At 57.6% G+C, this 17616-nt stretch overlaps 2 protein-coding genes across 2 annotated transcripts in view; one reads left to right on the forward strand and one right to left on the reverse strand.

Moving 5' to 3' along the window:
- Positions 1–5680, forward strand: part of KIAA2013 (KIAA2013 ortholog) — a 6580-nt gene extending 900 nt beyond the window's left edge. Inside the window, exons 2-3 of the mRNA XM_044445298.1 lie at positions 5–314; positions 2276–5680. Of these exons, the coding sequence (XP_044301233.1) occupies positions 5–314; positions 2276–3135 (1170 nt within the window). The 3' untranslated portion in view covers positions 3136–5680. The remainder of the gene's footprint in view (positions 1–4; positions 315–2275) is intronic.
- Positions 1–8415, reverse strand: part of PLOD1 (procollagen-lysine,2-oxoglutarate 5-dioxygenase 1) — a 28694-nt gene extending 20279 nt beyond the window's left edge. The window contains exon 1 of the mRNA XM_044445386.1: positions 7909–8415. The gene's annotated coding sequence lies outside the window, so the exon portion shown is untranslated. The remainder of the gene's footprint in view (positions 1–7908) is intronic.
- Positions 8416–17616: the final 9201 nt, after the last annotated feature.

Consider the following 17616-nt stretch of genomic DNA (forward strand, 5'->3'; position numbering starts at 1 on the left):
GGAGCGCGCGGGCGAGCGGCAGTTCGCGCTCTCGTGGGGCCGCGCGCTGCGCCCGGCGGGCGCGCCGGCCGTGGCGGTGGCGGTGGCGGCGCAGCGGCTGGCGGGCCGCGTGCAGGTGGCGCCGCGGGCGCAGTTCGAGGCCACGCTGCTCTCGGTCGTGCACGCCTCCGAGCCCGTGGACGCCGCGCGCCTGGACGAGACGCTGGCCCGGCTGCGCGACGCCGCCCGCCGCGAGATGGCCGAGCTGCTGCAGCTGCGCGCCGACGACCTGGTGCAGGAGCACCGGCGCGCCTGGGCCGACCTGTTCATCTCAGGTGCGCGGGGACCGGGGGGGGCAGGTGCGCGCGGGCGAGTCTCCCGGGGTGCCCCCTGCGCGCGGGGGACCGGGCGCTTTTGCCAGGCGCAGGGGATCCGCCACTCCGATCTTTCCCCTCTAGCACTGCCTGGTACCCCAGAGTGCTTGGCGCCCTGACCAAAGCCCGCCCCTTCCAGGACGGGCAGGGGGCTCCTGGGAAGAGATCCAGCGGGCCCCCCTTTGGGTCACCGGCGGGTGCAAAGGAAAGCTTTAGGAATGGGGTCGCGTCCTCTAACCCTCAAAAGAAGAGCGTGTTTCCGTTTGCACTCTCCCTCCTGTACACTTTGAGAGTTTTAATTCTAAGCATAGGCTGATTTGGGAGCCGCCCTTAGCTGAAAAGTGAGAAATGTTCTAATAATAATAATTAAAAAAAAAACGCAAAAGAGAGCAAAGCCATGAGGCCAAGCCCTTGACAAGCAACATCGGTTGGCTTTGGGGGCCTTATGTCCCGGATTGTACATTAACTAGGCTTTTCTTGTTTCTCATGCATTTGCAGGCTGGTTACGATGTGTCTCTGAGGTCATGCAGAGTGCCTCTCCCTTGACTTAACTAGCTCACTTTCACAGAAGGAGCAGAGCTCTGCAAATGTTTTTGACCGTTTGTTGGAGCCCCATGACGTTGCATTTTGCTATTCCATGTAGTCTAGATAATAGTTCTTGGTTGGGTACGATATGATAAAATGCCCTGCCAGGCGACAGAAACCTCCTTGGCAAAGCCTGGCCTTTTTTTCACAAGAATGACTGTTCTAAAGCAACCTTTTTTCACCTATGATCGTCATGGGGCGTTCCAGGAGAGTAAAATAATCTCTCTTTTTCTGTTCTTCTAGTTTAGTGCTTTTCTGCCACAAACGGTGCTTAAGGTGGTTATTTCTGTATACGTGGGAGAAACTAAATTTTTCTGCACTTCCCTGTCCTCCGATTCGTAACCAAACATTTGCAGCCTAGTAAAAACGAAACAGGCAGGTGGCTTAGGGTGCACTGCCAGTCAGATTTGGATAGAAAGCACGAACCTGAAGGGGTGTAACATCGTTCTGTCCTACATTTTAGTCAGCAGCCTTGGGCCGAAGGGCCCTCTGTTTACATGCAAACCCAGACTTCCTGTTTCCTGACAGCTCTTGAGGCAGGGTTTCCTGGGGTGGCTGCGGGGTGGGGGGGGGAATCGGGTTCAAGCGGAGCCAAGATGCCCTGCTGCACCAGGCTGAAGCCATATCTAGTCCAGCAGCCACTGGGAAGCCCATTCATGCCGTGGGTGGCCCTCGTTTCACTGCTGTTCTGTGGAAGTTGTGTGAGGTTTGCTCATCCTCAGTCAAGCCTTCCCCTTAGACGGTCGCAGGGGTAAAATGAGTCAGTGACAGCACGTACACAGCGAATTTAAAGGGTTCAGAGCACCTCCCCGTAAGCCAGGAACATCATCCCTCAGTGCTGTGGGATAAATCTGGCCTGCCTTGGACCCCAGACCCTTGTGGCTGTGCCCCCCTCCCTGCACCCCCTCATTTTCTGGCCTTTGTGCAGTTTTCCCACTGGAAAACAGCCTCTTGCAGCCAGAGCAGTTCTGGAACTGAATGTTGCTGCTCTCGGCCATCAAGTCTTCTCGGACTTGACCCCGTGGAGGAACGGACTGCCTCGTGGCTTGTTCCTGACAGCCCTGCTCAGCTCTTACAAACTCTAGGCTGCGGCTTCCACAGGGGCTGACTGCCCATCCGAAACGCTACGGCCTCCTTGTCGAATCGGCCGTGGTGTTGCTATTACCGCTCCCGTTAGAGCAGATGTGGGGTGAGGTTATCCGATGGATGCGAGGCTCGGGCGAGAATTCAGTGTGGGATTCCCGCCCGACACGCCTCCCCTCCGCGCTCCAGCAGCTGAGGAATAGCTTGAGTTCTCGGACCAGGGAGAGAACAACCTGCCTGTGGCTCTTTTCCAGGGGTGGAAATGCGGAAGATCACCGACGCCCACACCCCCTCCAGCGACACCGTCAACATGACGCTGTACTACGTCCTGTCCACCACCCCGGCTCCGCTCCTCGACCCCCTCCTCAGCAGCGAGGAGAGGGAGAAAATGGAGGCCGCCCTGAACTACGCCGACCACTGCTTCAGCGGCCATGCGACGATGCACGCCGAGAACCTGTGGCCCGCCCAGCTGTCGACGGTGCCGCAGGTGCTGCAGCTCGCCAACCTGTGGAAGCTCACCCTGCAGAAGCGCGGCTGCAAGGGCCTGCTGGCCACGGGGGCCCACGGCGTCATGCAGGGGATGGTGCTGAGCTTCGGGGGGCTGCAGTTCACCGAGAACCACCTGCAGTTCCAGTCGGACCCCGACGTGCTGCAGAACAGCTACTCGCTGCGCGGGATCCACTACAACCAGGACCTCATCAACCTGGCCGTGCTGCTGGACGCGGAGGGGAAGCCCTTCCTGCACGTGTCCGTCAAGCCCCAGGAGAAGCCGGTGAAGCTGTACGCCTGCGAGGGGGGCTGCGCCAACGACCCCGTGGAGCTGACCTCGGAGCCGCACGGCCACACCTTCCCCGTCATGGTGACCCAGCCCATCACGCCGCTGCTCTACATCTCCACGGACCTGGTCCACCTGCAGGACCTGAGGCACACGCTGCACCTCAAGGCCATCCTGGCCCACGAGGAGCACATGGCGAAGCAGTACCCGGGCCTGCCCTTCCTCTTCTGGTTCAGCGTGGCCTCGCTCATCACCCTGTTCCACCTGTTCCTCTTCAAGCTCATCTACAACGAGTACTGCGGCCCGGGGGCCAAGCCGCTCTTCCGGAGCAAAGTCTAGGCCCCGCTCGGGCCTCGCGTGCCAGCACCTCGGTGGACTGCGCCTGCCTCCTCGGCCCCGGACGTAGGAAGCCTGCACAGGAGCGTGGAGTGCCCTGCGGACGACCGGCGTGTGGGGGTGTCCACACGCGGGGGTGTCCCTAGGTAGGAGGCCACAAGATTTGGACGGGAAGTCTCGATCCAGGAGGGGTTGCTCAGCAGCAAGGGTGAAGGGGTGGGGGGAGCACCGTTTGCGCCCGTGCAAGAAGCAGAACGGGGTAGCTGGGTGCACAGCACCCCCATTCCCACGGGGCTCTTCCCGGACCACCGTTGTCTTGGGGTGCCGGTGTATGAAGTCAGCACGCCCACCAGTGTCCGAGCTCACAGCTTGAGGGCCCAGAGTAGACGGGGACGGGTTTGGTGAAGAGGTCGCTTGAGCTACCAGGAAGCAGTTGGTGGGGGGGCTGGACTGCTTCATAATTGGAGTTGGGGGGCACCGCTGGGACTCCCAGAGGCAGGCAGAAGTCCTTTCCTCCTCTACTGCAGTCTCGTCTTGAAGGACAGGAGACTGAAGTGTTCAGTGTCTCGCGATGATAGCAGAGTAAACAAACCTGGAGGAAGGCAGTAGCCCATGTTCCTTGGAGACAGGGAGGATGGGAGCTGAACCGGAGGAGAGCTGCCACCCGCACGGCAGGGCGTCTGAGGTCTGCACAGCCCGCAAGAGGAATGTTGTGGTGGTGCCGTGGGCTGAGGAATTTAGTTCACTGGCTCTGAAGGCCAGGCGTCAGTGTGAGCAGGAACGGGGGAGGGAGATGGTCCTTCGAGCCCACGATGGAGCAAACCCAGCCGGAAGCCGGGTTGCCCCTTCCTTGAGATTTCTAAAAGTTCAACGGCGGGGCCGGTGCACTTTGCATCGCGTGTGTATACTACTGAATTCCCGCATTTCCCGGTTCGCTTCTGTGCTTGTCCCGCTCCTGAAAAACCCGGGACTCCCCCAGCAATCTTCCCCTGGCTTGCCACGCTCGAGAAGTGTTGGGACTTCATTTCCCACCATTCCCATTAGCCGTGCGGAATGAGAAGGATGGGCCCCGCAGTCCCAACATGTGGCGAGCCCCAGGGAGGACAGGTGTGGCGCTCAGCCACCCCACAATGCAGAGCTGCCGTGGCACATGGAAAGTGTGCTGGCTGGTGCTCGATCCTGCATGGAAAGACTCCAAGAGCAGCAGCCCTGCAGGGTCCCCTTGACAGCTCGCTGCGCGGGGTGACGCCCCTTGGGGGGTCCCACAAGCAGTGCAGCCGACTCCCCAAAGCACCTGCGATTTAGTGGGCCCGGGGAGTAGACGACCCCCCTCTTCCAGATGCTCTGAGTTCCCCTCAGCCCTGACCTTTGGCTGTGCCTGCCGGGACTGAATTCCAAATCACCTGGGGGGCTGCAAGCCCCTGAGCCCTCTCGGAGCCCTTACAATGAGAAAGGCGGGAGGAGCACACCTCCCGATTTGGACGTGTTTATGGTTTCTCCTCGTTTAAAAAAATAAAGTTGCAAAACGTTCGACTTCATCGCTGGGAGCCGTTTGCTCTCGACATAGCCAGGAGAGAGTGCAGGTGTGTCCACACATGCAAATGAAGCAAGGATAACCCACTGAGCGTCTTGAAACTGACCGGACGGCCACGGGCTGGCCTCTTTCCCTGCCCGGTTGCCCTCCGGGTGGGCTAGCCCACAGCCCCCGGGGCCATGGTCCGACCCCTCTGGCGGGGCCAGGTTGGGGCACCCGAGAAGGCCCTGTGCTGTACGGACTGAACCAAAAGCTCTCTCGGGGGGTGGAGAAATGACTGGCCCTCCTGGATGCAGGATCAGCTGCGCAAGCCGGCCGCTCCGGACAAGGCCGTTCCGTAGACCGCATATCCTTTTGTGCCTTTTCGGGAAAGGGACAGGGACTGTTTGTGATGGTCCAAGCATTGACACCCGTGCTCAGCGCCTCCGTTCTTTTCCAACCCTGCGTCTCGCAAGGTCCGTTTGCTTCCATTCAAATTCACTCTTCGGTGGGGAATACTTGAACCTGACTGTGGCTTTTTATTTTGATGTTTCAGATTGGTAGGATGTTAATAAGCAGGCTTCTTTGGACCATCGCTCTTTTGGAGTTCTCAAGCTTAGCCTAATTAGATAATGCCCCCCTCTCTTCGTTAGCCAGATGTCCGCTCATTTCTTGTGTATACTTTAATTTATTACAGATAGATTTGGGACATTGATTCTTTGAACTGCAACCCTAGTTTGAGAATGAGGAACAGCCAATTAAGAATGTATATGTATATATTTCTCTCACACTTTATTGCTGATAACGAGGATTCTCCTGGCGTGCATAGTGTACGAAGCAATCCACTCTCATGAGAGCCTTTTGTTGGGATGGGGCTGCTGACCAGTTTGCATTTACTCCAAATCTGTCGCTAACATTCTGGATCGTGGGGAGTTAAATCTCGTGATCTGAATGCGCTGGTTGTGATTATTTCAAAATACCAAAGGTTTGGGGTGATTGTTTTTTTAAGCAGGAAATAAACACCTTTCAAATTTACACGAACCGTGTCCGTTGATGGTTTATTCATGCCTACCATTTGGTCTCCTGACATCTCTGAGCAGCTCGTATCAGCGGCGGCCCTCGGTCTTCCATTCCAAAGCACTGCAGTGAGCCAAAATCAGCTTTCTGGCTGCCTTGCAGGGCAGGAAAGGTTTTTGCCCCTTGAACCACACGGGAAGGCAGCAGATGCAGCCTCTGAAAAGGCCTGTTTACTTGCTGTTGCTCAGCAATCTGTGCCTCGGACTTACGAAGCACTCCTGTTGCTCCACACGGCTAAGACACCAGCTCCCTGCCTCAGTTACCCCAACTGGAAACTGGAAACAGGAGCTCTACTCCCCAGACAAGGCCTATTTTGCCGAGGAGCAGGGTAAAAGAGCATTAAATACACGGCTGTGAGCAGGGAGGGCAGCTAGCATGGTCCGGAAATTGGAAGTGGGGTGGGGAGAGAACACCTTCCGAAGAACGGGTGCTTCCCGACTGTACCCGAGCCGCCTCGCCTTTCCCCCACGAACGAGGCGTTGGTACCTTCCGTCGCTGCCTTCGGGAATCAAAGCTGTCAAATGGAGTTCTCCGGGCGCGTTTCCGGACTGTCTTTCCCAGGGTGTGGATCTGGGACAGGTCCTCATGGCACGTCGCTTCTTCGGCTCCCCTGCGTCGGTCCAGGGGAAACCCAACCCGAGCCAAGAGGGCAAGAAGCTTTCCCAGGTCCCACTGCAGGAGAGCAGCGTCTTTACTTGCAGGTGAGCCCGGAAAACTCGGACAAACAGGTGACCGAGCTGCAGTGAATTTTGGTGAACGTTCAGGGAATATTTTGGGCCAGGGAAAACCTTTTTCTTACGCCTTTCTACGCACGGGAAAAGCCAGCGTCGCCGCATATTCAGTAGCAATTAAATCAACTGTGATTGACCAATATTTGGTGCGACTGATGGGCTTCGGGGACTGTACCAAGCTTTTAAAAAATTTATTCTGTTAAATTTCTCCTCGAGGAATATGAACGAAAGAGCCTGGAGTATGCTATGTGGGGCTGGCAAAATTAATCCCATCGTACAGGTGGGGACTTGAAAATTGTCTTGAGAAATGAAATTGTATTTACAAGGGCACATTAGAGACAGGTCAACAGAAAAACTCGCCACAATTAAAAGTATTTTCATATACGCTAATCTCACATTAAATTATTCCCATGTGTGTGTAAACATGAAAGATGAGCCAAATATGGTTGACTGTCATTTCCCCCTCAGATTCCTCAGTCATTTAAAATAACATGTCTGATTCAGTATGGAATATCCGATTCACAACAACAAAATACCTATCTAAAAAAGATTCATGAAATACGTTTAGCAGATTCAAAGCTGCTTCTGCAGTCTCCAAGCAGGGATAATTTAAGAATATACCCTGCACAGAAGTAGACTTAACTGACAAATAAATTTCACTAAGCAACAAAGAACAGATGTTTTTTCCAGCAGAAGCACACCTGCTGCGATACCTGTGTATCTCACCTCATTTCTGCCCTCAAGGTAGTCTTATTATTACACTTCCTTTATATTCCATTTTAATTCCTCTTTCAAGGAACCCAACAGAACTTACAGTATTCTCTGCTATTAATAGCTAGCCATTTAAATGAACTTCTGATAGGTTTTTGTGTTTCGTGCAGCCACAGATACTAAATTCTTGCAGTGATGTATTTCAATATTTGGGAAAGGAAGCTGTAAATGCACGATTAAAGGCGCTTATTTCTAGATAATTATTAAAAACAAGCCAGAGCCACTGCTAATCAAAGTAACAATTGCCTTGTGGGTCTAACAGTCAAAGCTCTGCAGCAAACAACTGATCCACCTTTGTCTGGTTCCAGCCAGCAAATTTTCTACCCTTTCATACAGTAACTCTGATAGAGGTGGGCATCACCTATAGAGGTGGTCAGTCTATACCATTGCAGGAATCCTTCATAATGCAAACTATTCTACAGAATGCAAACCATTTCCTGGGTTGTCGGGAGTTTCTAGCTCATTTATGTATAAAGTTGCAAAAAGCCTGCCATGCTAAACCAAAACCTTAATTTTTAGACGTTCTGCCGATGGAAGGCAGGACCATCCCAAATATGTCTCTGCATTTAAACAAAACGCAGATATTAAGCCAATAGACCGAAATGCAGGAAGCAGTCCAAATCCAAGCACAGAAAAACACTCAGCAAAATTGAATCCGCATTTAAAAGATGGCGCAGCTCTTACCTTGATCTGCCTTTTGGGGTCATCTTGAACGTACTGGAACTGTTGCAACGGGTACAAGGAAATGGAGCCCTTGAAAAGCAGGCAAAATCAGTTTTGAGTCGTTTCTGTATTTTGGATGTTAAAGGTTTTTATCAGGGATCTGATGAAAAGGTGGTGCATATCTTTGACATCTGCATAAAGGGCGGAAGATCGCAAATCTTGTACTCTGGGAACCCTCTTAGGTTGAGAATGCCAGGTGCAAAAGGCATAATTTTAAAACATCCGGTCCGGCAGAGAGTGAGAAGCAAAGGCACCTGTTCCTTTGGAGCATTTCCTTCCCCCTCCTTGTTCTCACAGAGTAGCCTTTATTTCTGAATTATATTGATATTCCACCTTTCCTTCCAAGAAACCCAAGGTGGCTTACATAATCCTCCTCCTCCTTTCCATTTTATTCTCACAACAACAGCCCTGCAAGGTGGGCTGGCCGAGAGTTGGTGACTCACCCAGACTCACATCTCCTGAGTCCCAGCCCAGCTCTCGAACCAGTAAACCAATATGGGAGTTCCAGCAAACACGAGCTGGCCTGAGAGGGAAACCCTTGCCAAGGAGACCCCCCTCGGCCAGCCGCGTCCCTCTTTCCCCAGATGCTCTGCCCCTCCATGCGGCCGCACAAGCGAAACCGTGAGACGCATCCTGGCCGCCTGCGTCGTCTCCTCGCTCTCGCTGGTGTGGAACATCTCCCTCGACCTGAGCGAGGTGCTGGAGTCCTGGAGGAAGACCCAGACGGCCCTCGCCGGCCTTCCCACGTGCCGGAGCAGCCTGGCTCTCCGCCTCGCCAGCGTCCTCCAGGATGAGAGCGAGTGGTGCAGGGGATGCTCGGACGACGGGGGACAGGGAGCTTCGGAGAACGCCTCCTGGCTAGCCTGCGTGCTGGAGAAAGCCGCTGCGCTCTGTGAGGCGTCCGGCCAGGAGGCCCAGCCGTGCGCGGGAGTGGAAGGCGCAGGGTGCGGTGAGATTCTCGCCCCGTTGAGGCAGCGCCTGAACGGCACTCCGGCGGCGGCCACCCGACTGCACTCCCAGCTCGTCTCCGAGGTCCTGGAGATGTCTGGGGGCCTCGAGGGAGACCTTCAGACCATGAGGGCGAGCCCCGACTGGGTGGACGTCGCCTCCCTCAGACTCATCCTCCGAACCAAAGCGGCTGTGCTCCAGGCCCGAGGAACACCGCTGTCTCCGGAGGGAGCCCGAGCGCTGCGGCACCTCATCTCCACCATCCTCACATACGCGGTTTCCGCCTCCGAAAGCGCCCAGGAATGCTGGACGGAGAACCCAAATGTCTCCGCCTTTTTTGCCCAGTATGACGGGGTCCTTGTCCTCAGCCCTGCCTGGGAGACTTCGCCGCTGCCGCCTCTCAAGCCGTTCCTGGAGGGCTTAGATGCCCTCCAGGCCTGCCTGTCCGAGAAAAGCACGGAGAAGCTCCGCAAGAAATCGAGAGAGCTTCTCTCCTTGCTTGCCCTCAAGATTAGCCTTCTGGCCGTGACCGGCCTCATCTACCCCATCGTCCTGGTGTCCTTCAAAGAGATGACTGACTGGATCCAGAATTACGCCCGGGACCTCAGGGATCGGACGGAGGATTTGAAGAGGCAGAGGCATCTGGCCGAGGACCTTCTCCACCAGATGTTGCCCAAGTCCGTAGCCCGGCAGCTGAGGAAGCACAAGCACGTCGAGGCCGAGAATTACGACCAGGTGAGTCCGCCGGCGGGGACAGAGCACGCCCTGGAGCTCCCAGGGCAGAAGGGAATCCGAGTGGGGCTGCAGATGGTTGCGTCTTCCCTGCTGGAGAAATACTCTCTGGGCTTCTATCCAACAAGTCCTGGGACGACTGCATCACCGCTTTCAGGACTGGAGGCCGGGCGCTTTTCCCGGACGGACGGTGGGGACCCTGGGAGGCAGGTTGCTCACATCCTATTTGCAGGTTTCTTGCTGGCTCCTGCGGGAGCAAAATGCTTTGCTGGGCAAGCTTTGGGCCTGATCTAGCAAAGCTGCTCCAGTTCAAAGGCTTCCCTTCAAACATGGGGTGGAGAAAGGGCCCGTCCGTGCTTGTTCTGATGCAGTGATGGGGCAGAGCAAGCGGGGCTCGGGGGAAGAGGGGGGAGGGCTCAATTAACCCCCCCATCCTGCGATTGTGTCCCAACCACACCTTTGAAACGTGGGCTCCGTCCCAACCCAACATCTCTGCCTGGAAATGAGGCCCTCCAAGCCAGACAATGAGACCCTCGCATATGCCGCGGGAGCGTCACCAGCGTCTCCGAGTGCCGCTAATGAAGCATAATTGCCACCTCTCTCTTCCTCTTTCCTCTGATTCGTCCCTGTTTGTTCAGCATGGGGGGACCTCTTGATCCCCCCCCCCCCCCCGTGGAGCATCTGGTCCTCCGGCTGAGAGGAGGCACCATTAGCTGCAACAAGGCAATTCTTGGGGCAATTATGGTGCCGGATGGGAACCGGGGCCTCTTTCAGAGGAGGGTAGAAACCTTTATGGCGAGCGCTGGCAGTGCAGAAGAGGAAGAAGAAATGTGTGGATGGGGCCATGCTAGGGCTCCCCAAGCCAGGACTACAACTCCAGCTGGGAATGATGGGGGTGGTGGTACGCACCTCTGGAGAGCACCTGGTTGGGGAAGGCGGAGTGGGGCGTTGGCAGTGCGCTGGAGGTGCCAGTCGGTTGGCGGGGCACCTTCTCCGGGCGCCTGAAGGGCCCCACGTCCTCCTGGGTGGGCCGCGGCAGCCATAGCACAGGTGCAGCTCACCAGGGTGCAGCCCGCTCGCCCGCCGGAGAGGCTATGACCGCCCGGGCTGCCCCCTCCGGCAGGTGACCATCTTCTTCTCGGACGTCGTGGGCTTCACGGCCATCGCCGCTTCCTGCACGCCGCTGCAGGTCGTCGAGATGCTGAACAACCTCTACGTCTGCTTCGACACGCGGATCGAGTCCTACGAGGTTTACAAGGTGGGCCTCGTCCGCTGGGCAGCGGGGGGGGTGGTGGGAGGCAGAAGCAGCAAAGGACCCCCCCTTTCGCGCTGAGTCCGCACTTCCCCCTTTCTTAAAATCGATAGAATTATGAATTACATCAGCTCCAGCCCTTTCTCCAATTTTTTGAAAGGCTCGAGCTGACGCACACTGTAATTAGAACCTGCCAAATTTAAGCAGCTGGAAAATCAGCCATCCAAAGGCAGCTGTGCGATACAAGTCAAGGTGTGTTGCCCAGCTGGCCAAGTCGCTTGGGTGCCTGAGGAAGGCGGCTCCACCTTCGCTCCCTGGCAGAAAAAAGCTCCGTCCGCCGCCATCTGCTGCCCTTCCGGGGCTGCCAAACTCAGCCGCTTCCGAAGGATAATTTGGGAAAGCACCGCACAGTCGGGAGCCGTGCAAAGAGGGCAGGGATCGGGGAGGCCTTGGGCTGGAGGGCCCCCCCCCGCCGCTCACCTGTCTCTCCGCCCCCCTCGCCACCCAGGTGGAAACCATCGGGGACGCCTACATGGTGGTGAGCGGCTTGCCCGAGAGGAACGGCTGCAGGCACGCCGACGAGATCGCCAAGATGGCCCTGGACCTGGTGGCCGCCGTCCGGCAGGTGGTGGTCCCGCACATGCCTGCCGGCAAGCTGCAGCTGCGGGCGGGCATTCACACAGGTGAGTCGCAGGGCAGGTGCGGCAGCGGGCCGGGGCGGGACGCACAGCGGCACCCACCTTGCGGAACAGCTCGGGACCGGGAGGAGACCGGTGGATGCATCCCAATCAGGGTGTCGGACCGCGAGCCGGCAGGCCCACCTGGGGTCCCGATCCCCTGGCCCTGAGCTGGCTGCACCGTTGCAGCCGCCTCCCGTTTGGTGGTCTCTGAGTAGCAGCCTCTCTTGGAAGGTTTTGCTGCCGACGGTATGAGCGCCAAGCTACAAAGGGGGGGGGGGGCTCCCTACTTTTCCTGCCAGCCCCACTTGCCATTGCTGGGCAGCCCCCCGAGCTGCTCCAAAAGGGTATTTGTCCCTCGGGGTGAAAGAAAGAAGTCTGTCTGTCTGTCTCCCTTCCTTCCTTCCTTCCTTCCAACGTTTTTAAACAATCCCATCACAGACGGAATAAAATGGAAGTAAAGGGTAAGAGGAGCACAGCATCTGATATTAAGTGTAAAGCCACAAATTAGCAATTAAAATGACGGGAGAATAAAAAGGGTTTTGCCTGGCGCCGAAAGGAAAGAAGCGTTGGCGCCAGGCGGACATCTCTGGGGAGCGTGTTCCACATTCGGGGTGCCACCGCAGAGAAGGCCCTCCTCTGGATAGCCCCCCCTCCCCGATCGCTTTCAAGGAGGGTTCCCAGAGGAGGGCCCCTGCCCCAGATCTCAAGGGGCGGGAGGGCACAGAGGGGAGAAGGCGCTCCTCCAGGAATCCCAGACCCAAGCCGTTTGGGGCTTGCATCCGTAAGCCCTGCATCCCAGTATAAGCAGTGGGATTTCACCCGGGGCGAGAAAAGCATCCAAGCGACCGCACGCTCTAGCATCCCGAACTGAAGATGTTCCTCGCGTATTTCGGAGTGTGGGATGGTTCACCACCACGGAAAGACTGTCCCGCAGCTGAAACGACATCCGGCCCCCTCCGGGCCCATGAGGTCCAGTGCCCCTGATCTGGAGAAGGTCCCGAACCGAACCGGGGCACTTCATCCCGGGGCCCTGCTGCCACGCACCTTCCTCTTCCTGCCCCTGCCACCATGGCTGCCCCCCCCCCCCCCCCACCCCTGCTGACCAGCGGCCTCTCTACCCACAGGGCCGTGCGTGGCCGGCGTCGTCGGGCACAAGATGCCTCGCTACTGCCTCTTCGGGGACACGGTGAACACGGCCTCGCGCATGGAGTCCACCAGCTTGCGTGCGTAGCGCTGCACCCGCGACAAACCCCGGCTGCGTGTCCCCTGGCACACGGCTCAGTCCGGACCCAGCCTGGCTGGAGTGTGCAGATGGAGAGCGGGAGTGCCCCTGAGCGCGTGCAGAGTGACTACCGCTTGCCCCCTCCCCAGAAATTAGGCCCGTGTTGGCTCAGCGTGGGACGGAGAAGGCAGCTCCAGATGTTTAGCCAACCTCTGCCCAACTCCAGGCCGCAAAGCCAACGCCGAGGGGAGCCGAGTCCAAAACCGAGCCGGCAGCTCCCTCCTGCTGCGAGACGTCCGGGATGAGGGGCTGCCCGGGCAGCCCTTTCGCAGCCCCTGGAAGTGCAGAAGCGGACCACAGGGTCTTCTGTGGCCACGCGGCCGCCTGGGTGACCGGTCCCCCGGTGCCCTCAGCCCGACCCACCCCACAGGGCTGTTGTTGCGAGGATAACCTGGAGCTGTGCCAGCGGCCCTGGGCCCCCCACAAGAGGGCGAAGGACAGGGGGTAAATGCAGGGCTGTCGTTGCCTCCTGCCCCGACACGCCCCGGCCAGGGCAGAGCAGGGGGCATGGAGCGAAGGTCTCCCCGTCAGCTCCCCATTTCGGAGGGCCCACGGGCAGGACGCCCCTTGGGAGGCCCTCCTTCCCTCCCTCCCTCCTCCTCTTCCTGGCCATGGCTGGCTTTAGCTTGCCTGACCGGCCAGTGAAGATGGCGGCTCCCCCGAACTCCGGCAGGTGCCCAGGTGTGCCCACCTGGCCTGGCCTGGCCTGCCATGCTCGCCCCTGCCAGGAGAGGGCGCCCCGAGCGCACCGAACCGAGCCGGGCTCCTAATTCTGGCAATTCTGTTCCTTTGCAGCCCAAAAGATACACATCAGCTCGGCCACGTACCTGGCGCTGCTGCAGGACGATGCCTACCACATCGAGCCGAGGGGCGAGATCGAAGTGAAGGTTGCCCTGCTGATTTTGCAGTCGGCTTCCCCGTGGAGGCGGCGTGTGGCCGGCGGAAGGGCAGGAGCGAGCCCCGAGGGGTCTGGCTGGCCTCTGGGGACACAGGGCGGCCGGGTGGTCCCCCCAATCTTGGGTTTGACAGACTGGCAGGGCCTTCTCCCCGTTGTCCCCCTGGGGGGGGTGCAAGCAGCTTTTGCAAGGTGGCCTTCGGAGATGCATGCGCACAGCAGAATTTTGCAAATTTGCCTTCTGGAAAAGGCACACATGCCCAAATATGCAAGCCCCGAGCAGGTGTGTTTTCATCTTTTAGCTATGGGGAAACCTACATTTTCGGTCTATTTTATATATTTCCCTGTGCGTGCATTTGCATAAAATTATCTAAAGTAAAAACTGTCTGTGGAATCTGGACGATTCAGGAAAAGCTCGGCCACTGTTCTTCCTCAGGTGCAACACCCATGCACTGCACCTCCGTGCTCTGTGTTTGCTTGGGCTTTCCTGTTGAACTCCTGCCTGCCTTCCCGACATTACAAGTGCAGGAAGCCCTCTGCACACACGTGCCTCTCCTCGCACGGCCGAAAGTGTTTTCTTCAGCTCTGTTTCATATTCTGCACAGGGCAAAGGAAAGATGAAAACTTACTGGCTGCTTGGGAATAAGAATTACAGCGTCCAGAACGACAGCTTGGTGTGTCACTGGAACCCAGCATTATCCCGGAAAAAAAGGATGGAAGCGAGCCATGGCTCCGTTCCGCGAGTACGTAAGTCTGGCAGGAAGGCCGTTCAGCATCCTGGGTTTCCCTAGGCATTCGTGCCCCTCCTGAGCTCAAATCCTGCTTCCATACAATTTTCCCCAGTTCTAATAGGTTAAATTGCCTCTCCGAAGGCTTCTGGAGGGACTTTCAGCGGCACTTGGCTGATTTCTGCCCCCGTTTTGGCTTCAGCTGCACCCCTGTGGCCCCCCAGCGCTTCTCCAGCTGCAGGGGGAGCCTCGGGCTGAAGCAGGTTCTGTGCCCCCCGAGGAGACGAACCTGGAAAATGGCAGCCAGGAGGCTTCAGCGATACTTCATGGCATCTCAGAGCTGCATGCAAAAATACTCATTCTTCGAATTAAGCCCACTGAAATCAACGAGGCTTAGGCCAAGGGTGATTGGCTTGCTTCCCATTGATTTCAGTCCGCCTGCTCTGCGTTTAGCTTAATGTGGATCCAACCAAGAGTCGGAGAGAGATTTCAATGCGATCCGATGCGTGTCTTGGCAGGAAAAAGGCCTCTGGCACCCATAAACCCGCATCCAACCTGCTGAGGAGCTGTAGCTGTTTTTTCTGCTAAATATGTACAGGATCAGGCCGTGGGAGGCTGTCCAACCCCCCCCCCACCCTGCCCATTCAATACAGAAATCTCACAACGGCCACATCCCAAGCCCTCTTTAGATTCCTCCAGCAGAGGTGGGATCGGGTGTTTGGGGACAGTAAATGAGTGAGTACCTTTCTCTCAGTTTTTGCACTCCTCCGACAGTCCAGTGCAGGCACGGAGGACCGGCCAGCGAGCAAGAAAGCCTCGGCCTCGTCCCGCGAGCAGACGGGGCCTGCCGGAGAGGATGGAGCGACGCCTGGCTTACCTGCTTCGGCTGCAGCTGAGCCGGTCCGGAGCAGCATCGAGACGAATCACCTTGACCCGCCCAGGGGAGAGGAGGGCAGAGGGCCGGAGCCGCTGGACCACCGGCGATCCCGCCCCGAGTGCAAGGGGCGACGGCGGGAAGAAATGGAGCCCCTGCCCGGGTTTGTGGAAGGTGTCTGAATGGGAAGGTGCCATGGGAAAATCGGTTTCCCCGTGGCACCCGAATTTATGAGGGGTCTCTGCAGAGAGGCCGCCTGTTTTTCTTCGTGTCCGGCTGTCCTTTCAGCTTCTGGCTAGGTGTAGGTAGAATCCTAGCGAGCTTTAAAATCCTTTGGCCGTGCCCACCACTGGAATACAGCCCCCTCCCCAGCTTCCGCCCTGGGCTGGGAAGAGTCGAGCACCCCGATCTAGTGCCGCCCCTGAACTTCCACACGGGCTTCCCAGGGGAGATCAGGAAGGAAGCGGACTTCCTTAGCCTGGTTTCCAACAACTGGTCCTTGGAGGTGGACTATGTCTGAACATGGAGGCTCTAATGAGCCCCAAGCTTCCTCCGAGGAGCCGCACCGCAGCAGCTGTTGCTCAGAGGCACACGGTCACTGGACCTGGAAGCTTTCCCCAAGCAGGCACTCTCCAGATGTTTTGGACTTCAGTTCCCATGAGCCCCGGCCTGCTTGGCTACGGAGTAGAAGCACAAGAAGGTATAGTCCAACGCAGTGGCATGACCTATCCTACCCTCTCTTTAGTGCTTTCCATGGGTGATTCTGAAAATATCCCAATGACTGCTACCCGAGGAGGAGGAGCTGTTATAGTGACCTCCCATTTATACTCCGCTTTGCTGCTTCGTTTTTCCTCTTCCCTCCGCATCTGTTTTCATTTTGTGCCATACCATTCAGACTGTAAGCCTGAAGGCAAAATCCGGCTCACCACTACCCCTCTGTGGCCTGCTCCGGAGCATTTTCCAGCTCTGCAGCGGAATGAAAATAAAGAAACTCGAAGGGTTGCTCTTAGCTGCGCACGTTCCAAGATGTAGTATAAATTGGCTGTGAGCGGGGAGGCATCTCACAAGCAGCTCACTTGAAATTCATCTGCAAAACATCTCTGCACATTTTTAAAAGCATGCACAATTAAATTAATCCTTAGAATAGCCTCCTCCAGCTAGTTGCCTTCTAGATTGGCTAGACCACAACACCTATCATCCCCAGAGGGTGCCTCTGGGGAGCAGCTGCTGGGAGGAAGCTGTTTGGCGTCGATGCTGCCTTCATTTCACATCTCCCAAGAACAAACCACAGACTCCTGTCCCTTCTGAGACCGACCGATTCACTGCCTCTGCTTGACCATGACGATGTTCCCTCTTAATTAAAGCCAAAAGGTGCAGAAGCCCCACAACAGCTTCTGCCACAGCCGCCCACGACCCATCATCCTCGCATCGCCGGGCTGGGAGAGGAGGAACCTGAACTGCATCTGGAGAGGGGGGACCCGTGGACCACTCAGGCCACGGACACCCGGAGCCAGCCCTGGCTGACGCCCCGAGCCACACGCTTGGCGACCGTGAAAGCCTTCGCCGCGCCCCGAGCTCCTTGTGGCTTTGCCGCTAGCCCCCCAAGCCCCCCCCCCCCCCCCAGGCTGGACCTGGCCGGAAAACCCCCGGGTCCTACGCCGGGCGGCCACGAGGGGTCACCCACGGCCCAGCCAAGCGGCGCTGCAGCCATCTTCCTTCCCCGCTCCTGCCCAAGCTGCAGTCCCGATCTCGGCCGCTCTCCTTGGCCACTTGGGCCGACGGTGCCCTTGGGGGCGTCTCCCCGGCCGGCCGCTCCTGTGCCCCCCAGAAAGAGCCCTCTGGAGAAGTCAAACATCACTGGACCTTGAACGCCAGTGTCTGCCCTCCAGCTGCTCTGAGCTAAACTCCCCTCCACTAGAACTCCCATCAACCCCAGCCCACCAGCTCGCTTGTTCCGGTGGGGAGGACGAGCACCCGCATCCAGATCAGCCGGAACACAAGCCGGCCGGGCCCAAGACTGGACCCGGCCAGTCGCCAAGCCTCTTCGCTGCCTCCCGGCGTCCCGGTTCGGTTCCGGTGTCCAAATCTTGCGCTTCGGCTTTACAGCGGAAAGCAAAACCGGCCCCTTTCGTTCAGACCTTGGGAACGTGCAAAGAACAGAAACCGGTGTGTTTTGGGGGAGGCGGGGGGCGTCTCCCCGGGGGGGGCGCACAGTGGTGACTTCATGCAGCACTAGGGTCCCTCTGGCCTCACCCCGGGCACGGCTCCCGTGCGCCTC

This window comes from Varanus komodoensis, unplaced genomic scaffold (assembly GCF_004798865.1).
Source record: "Varanus komodoensis strain SLA01 unplaced genomic scaffold, ASM479886v1 scaffold48, whole genome shotgun sequence".
Classification (NCBI taxonomy): domain Eukaryota; kingdom Metazoa; phylum Chordata; class Lepidosauria; order Squamata; family Varanidae; genus Varanus; species Varanus komodoensis.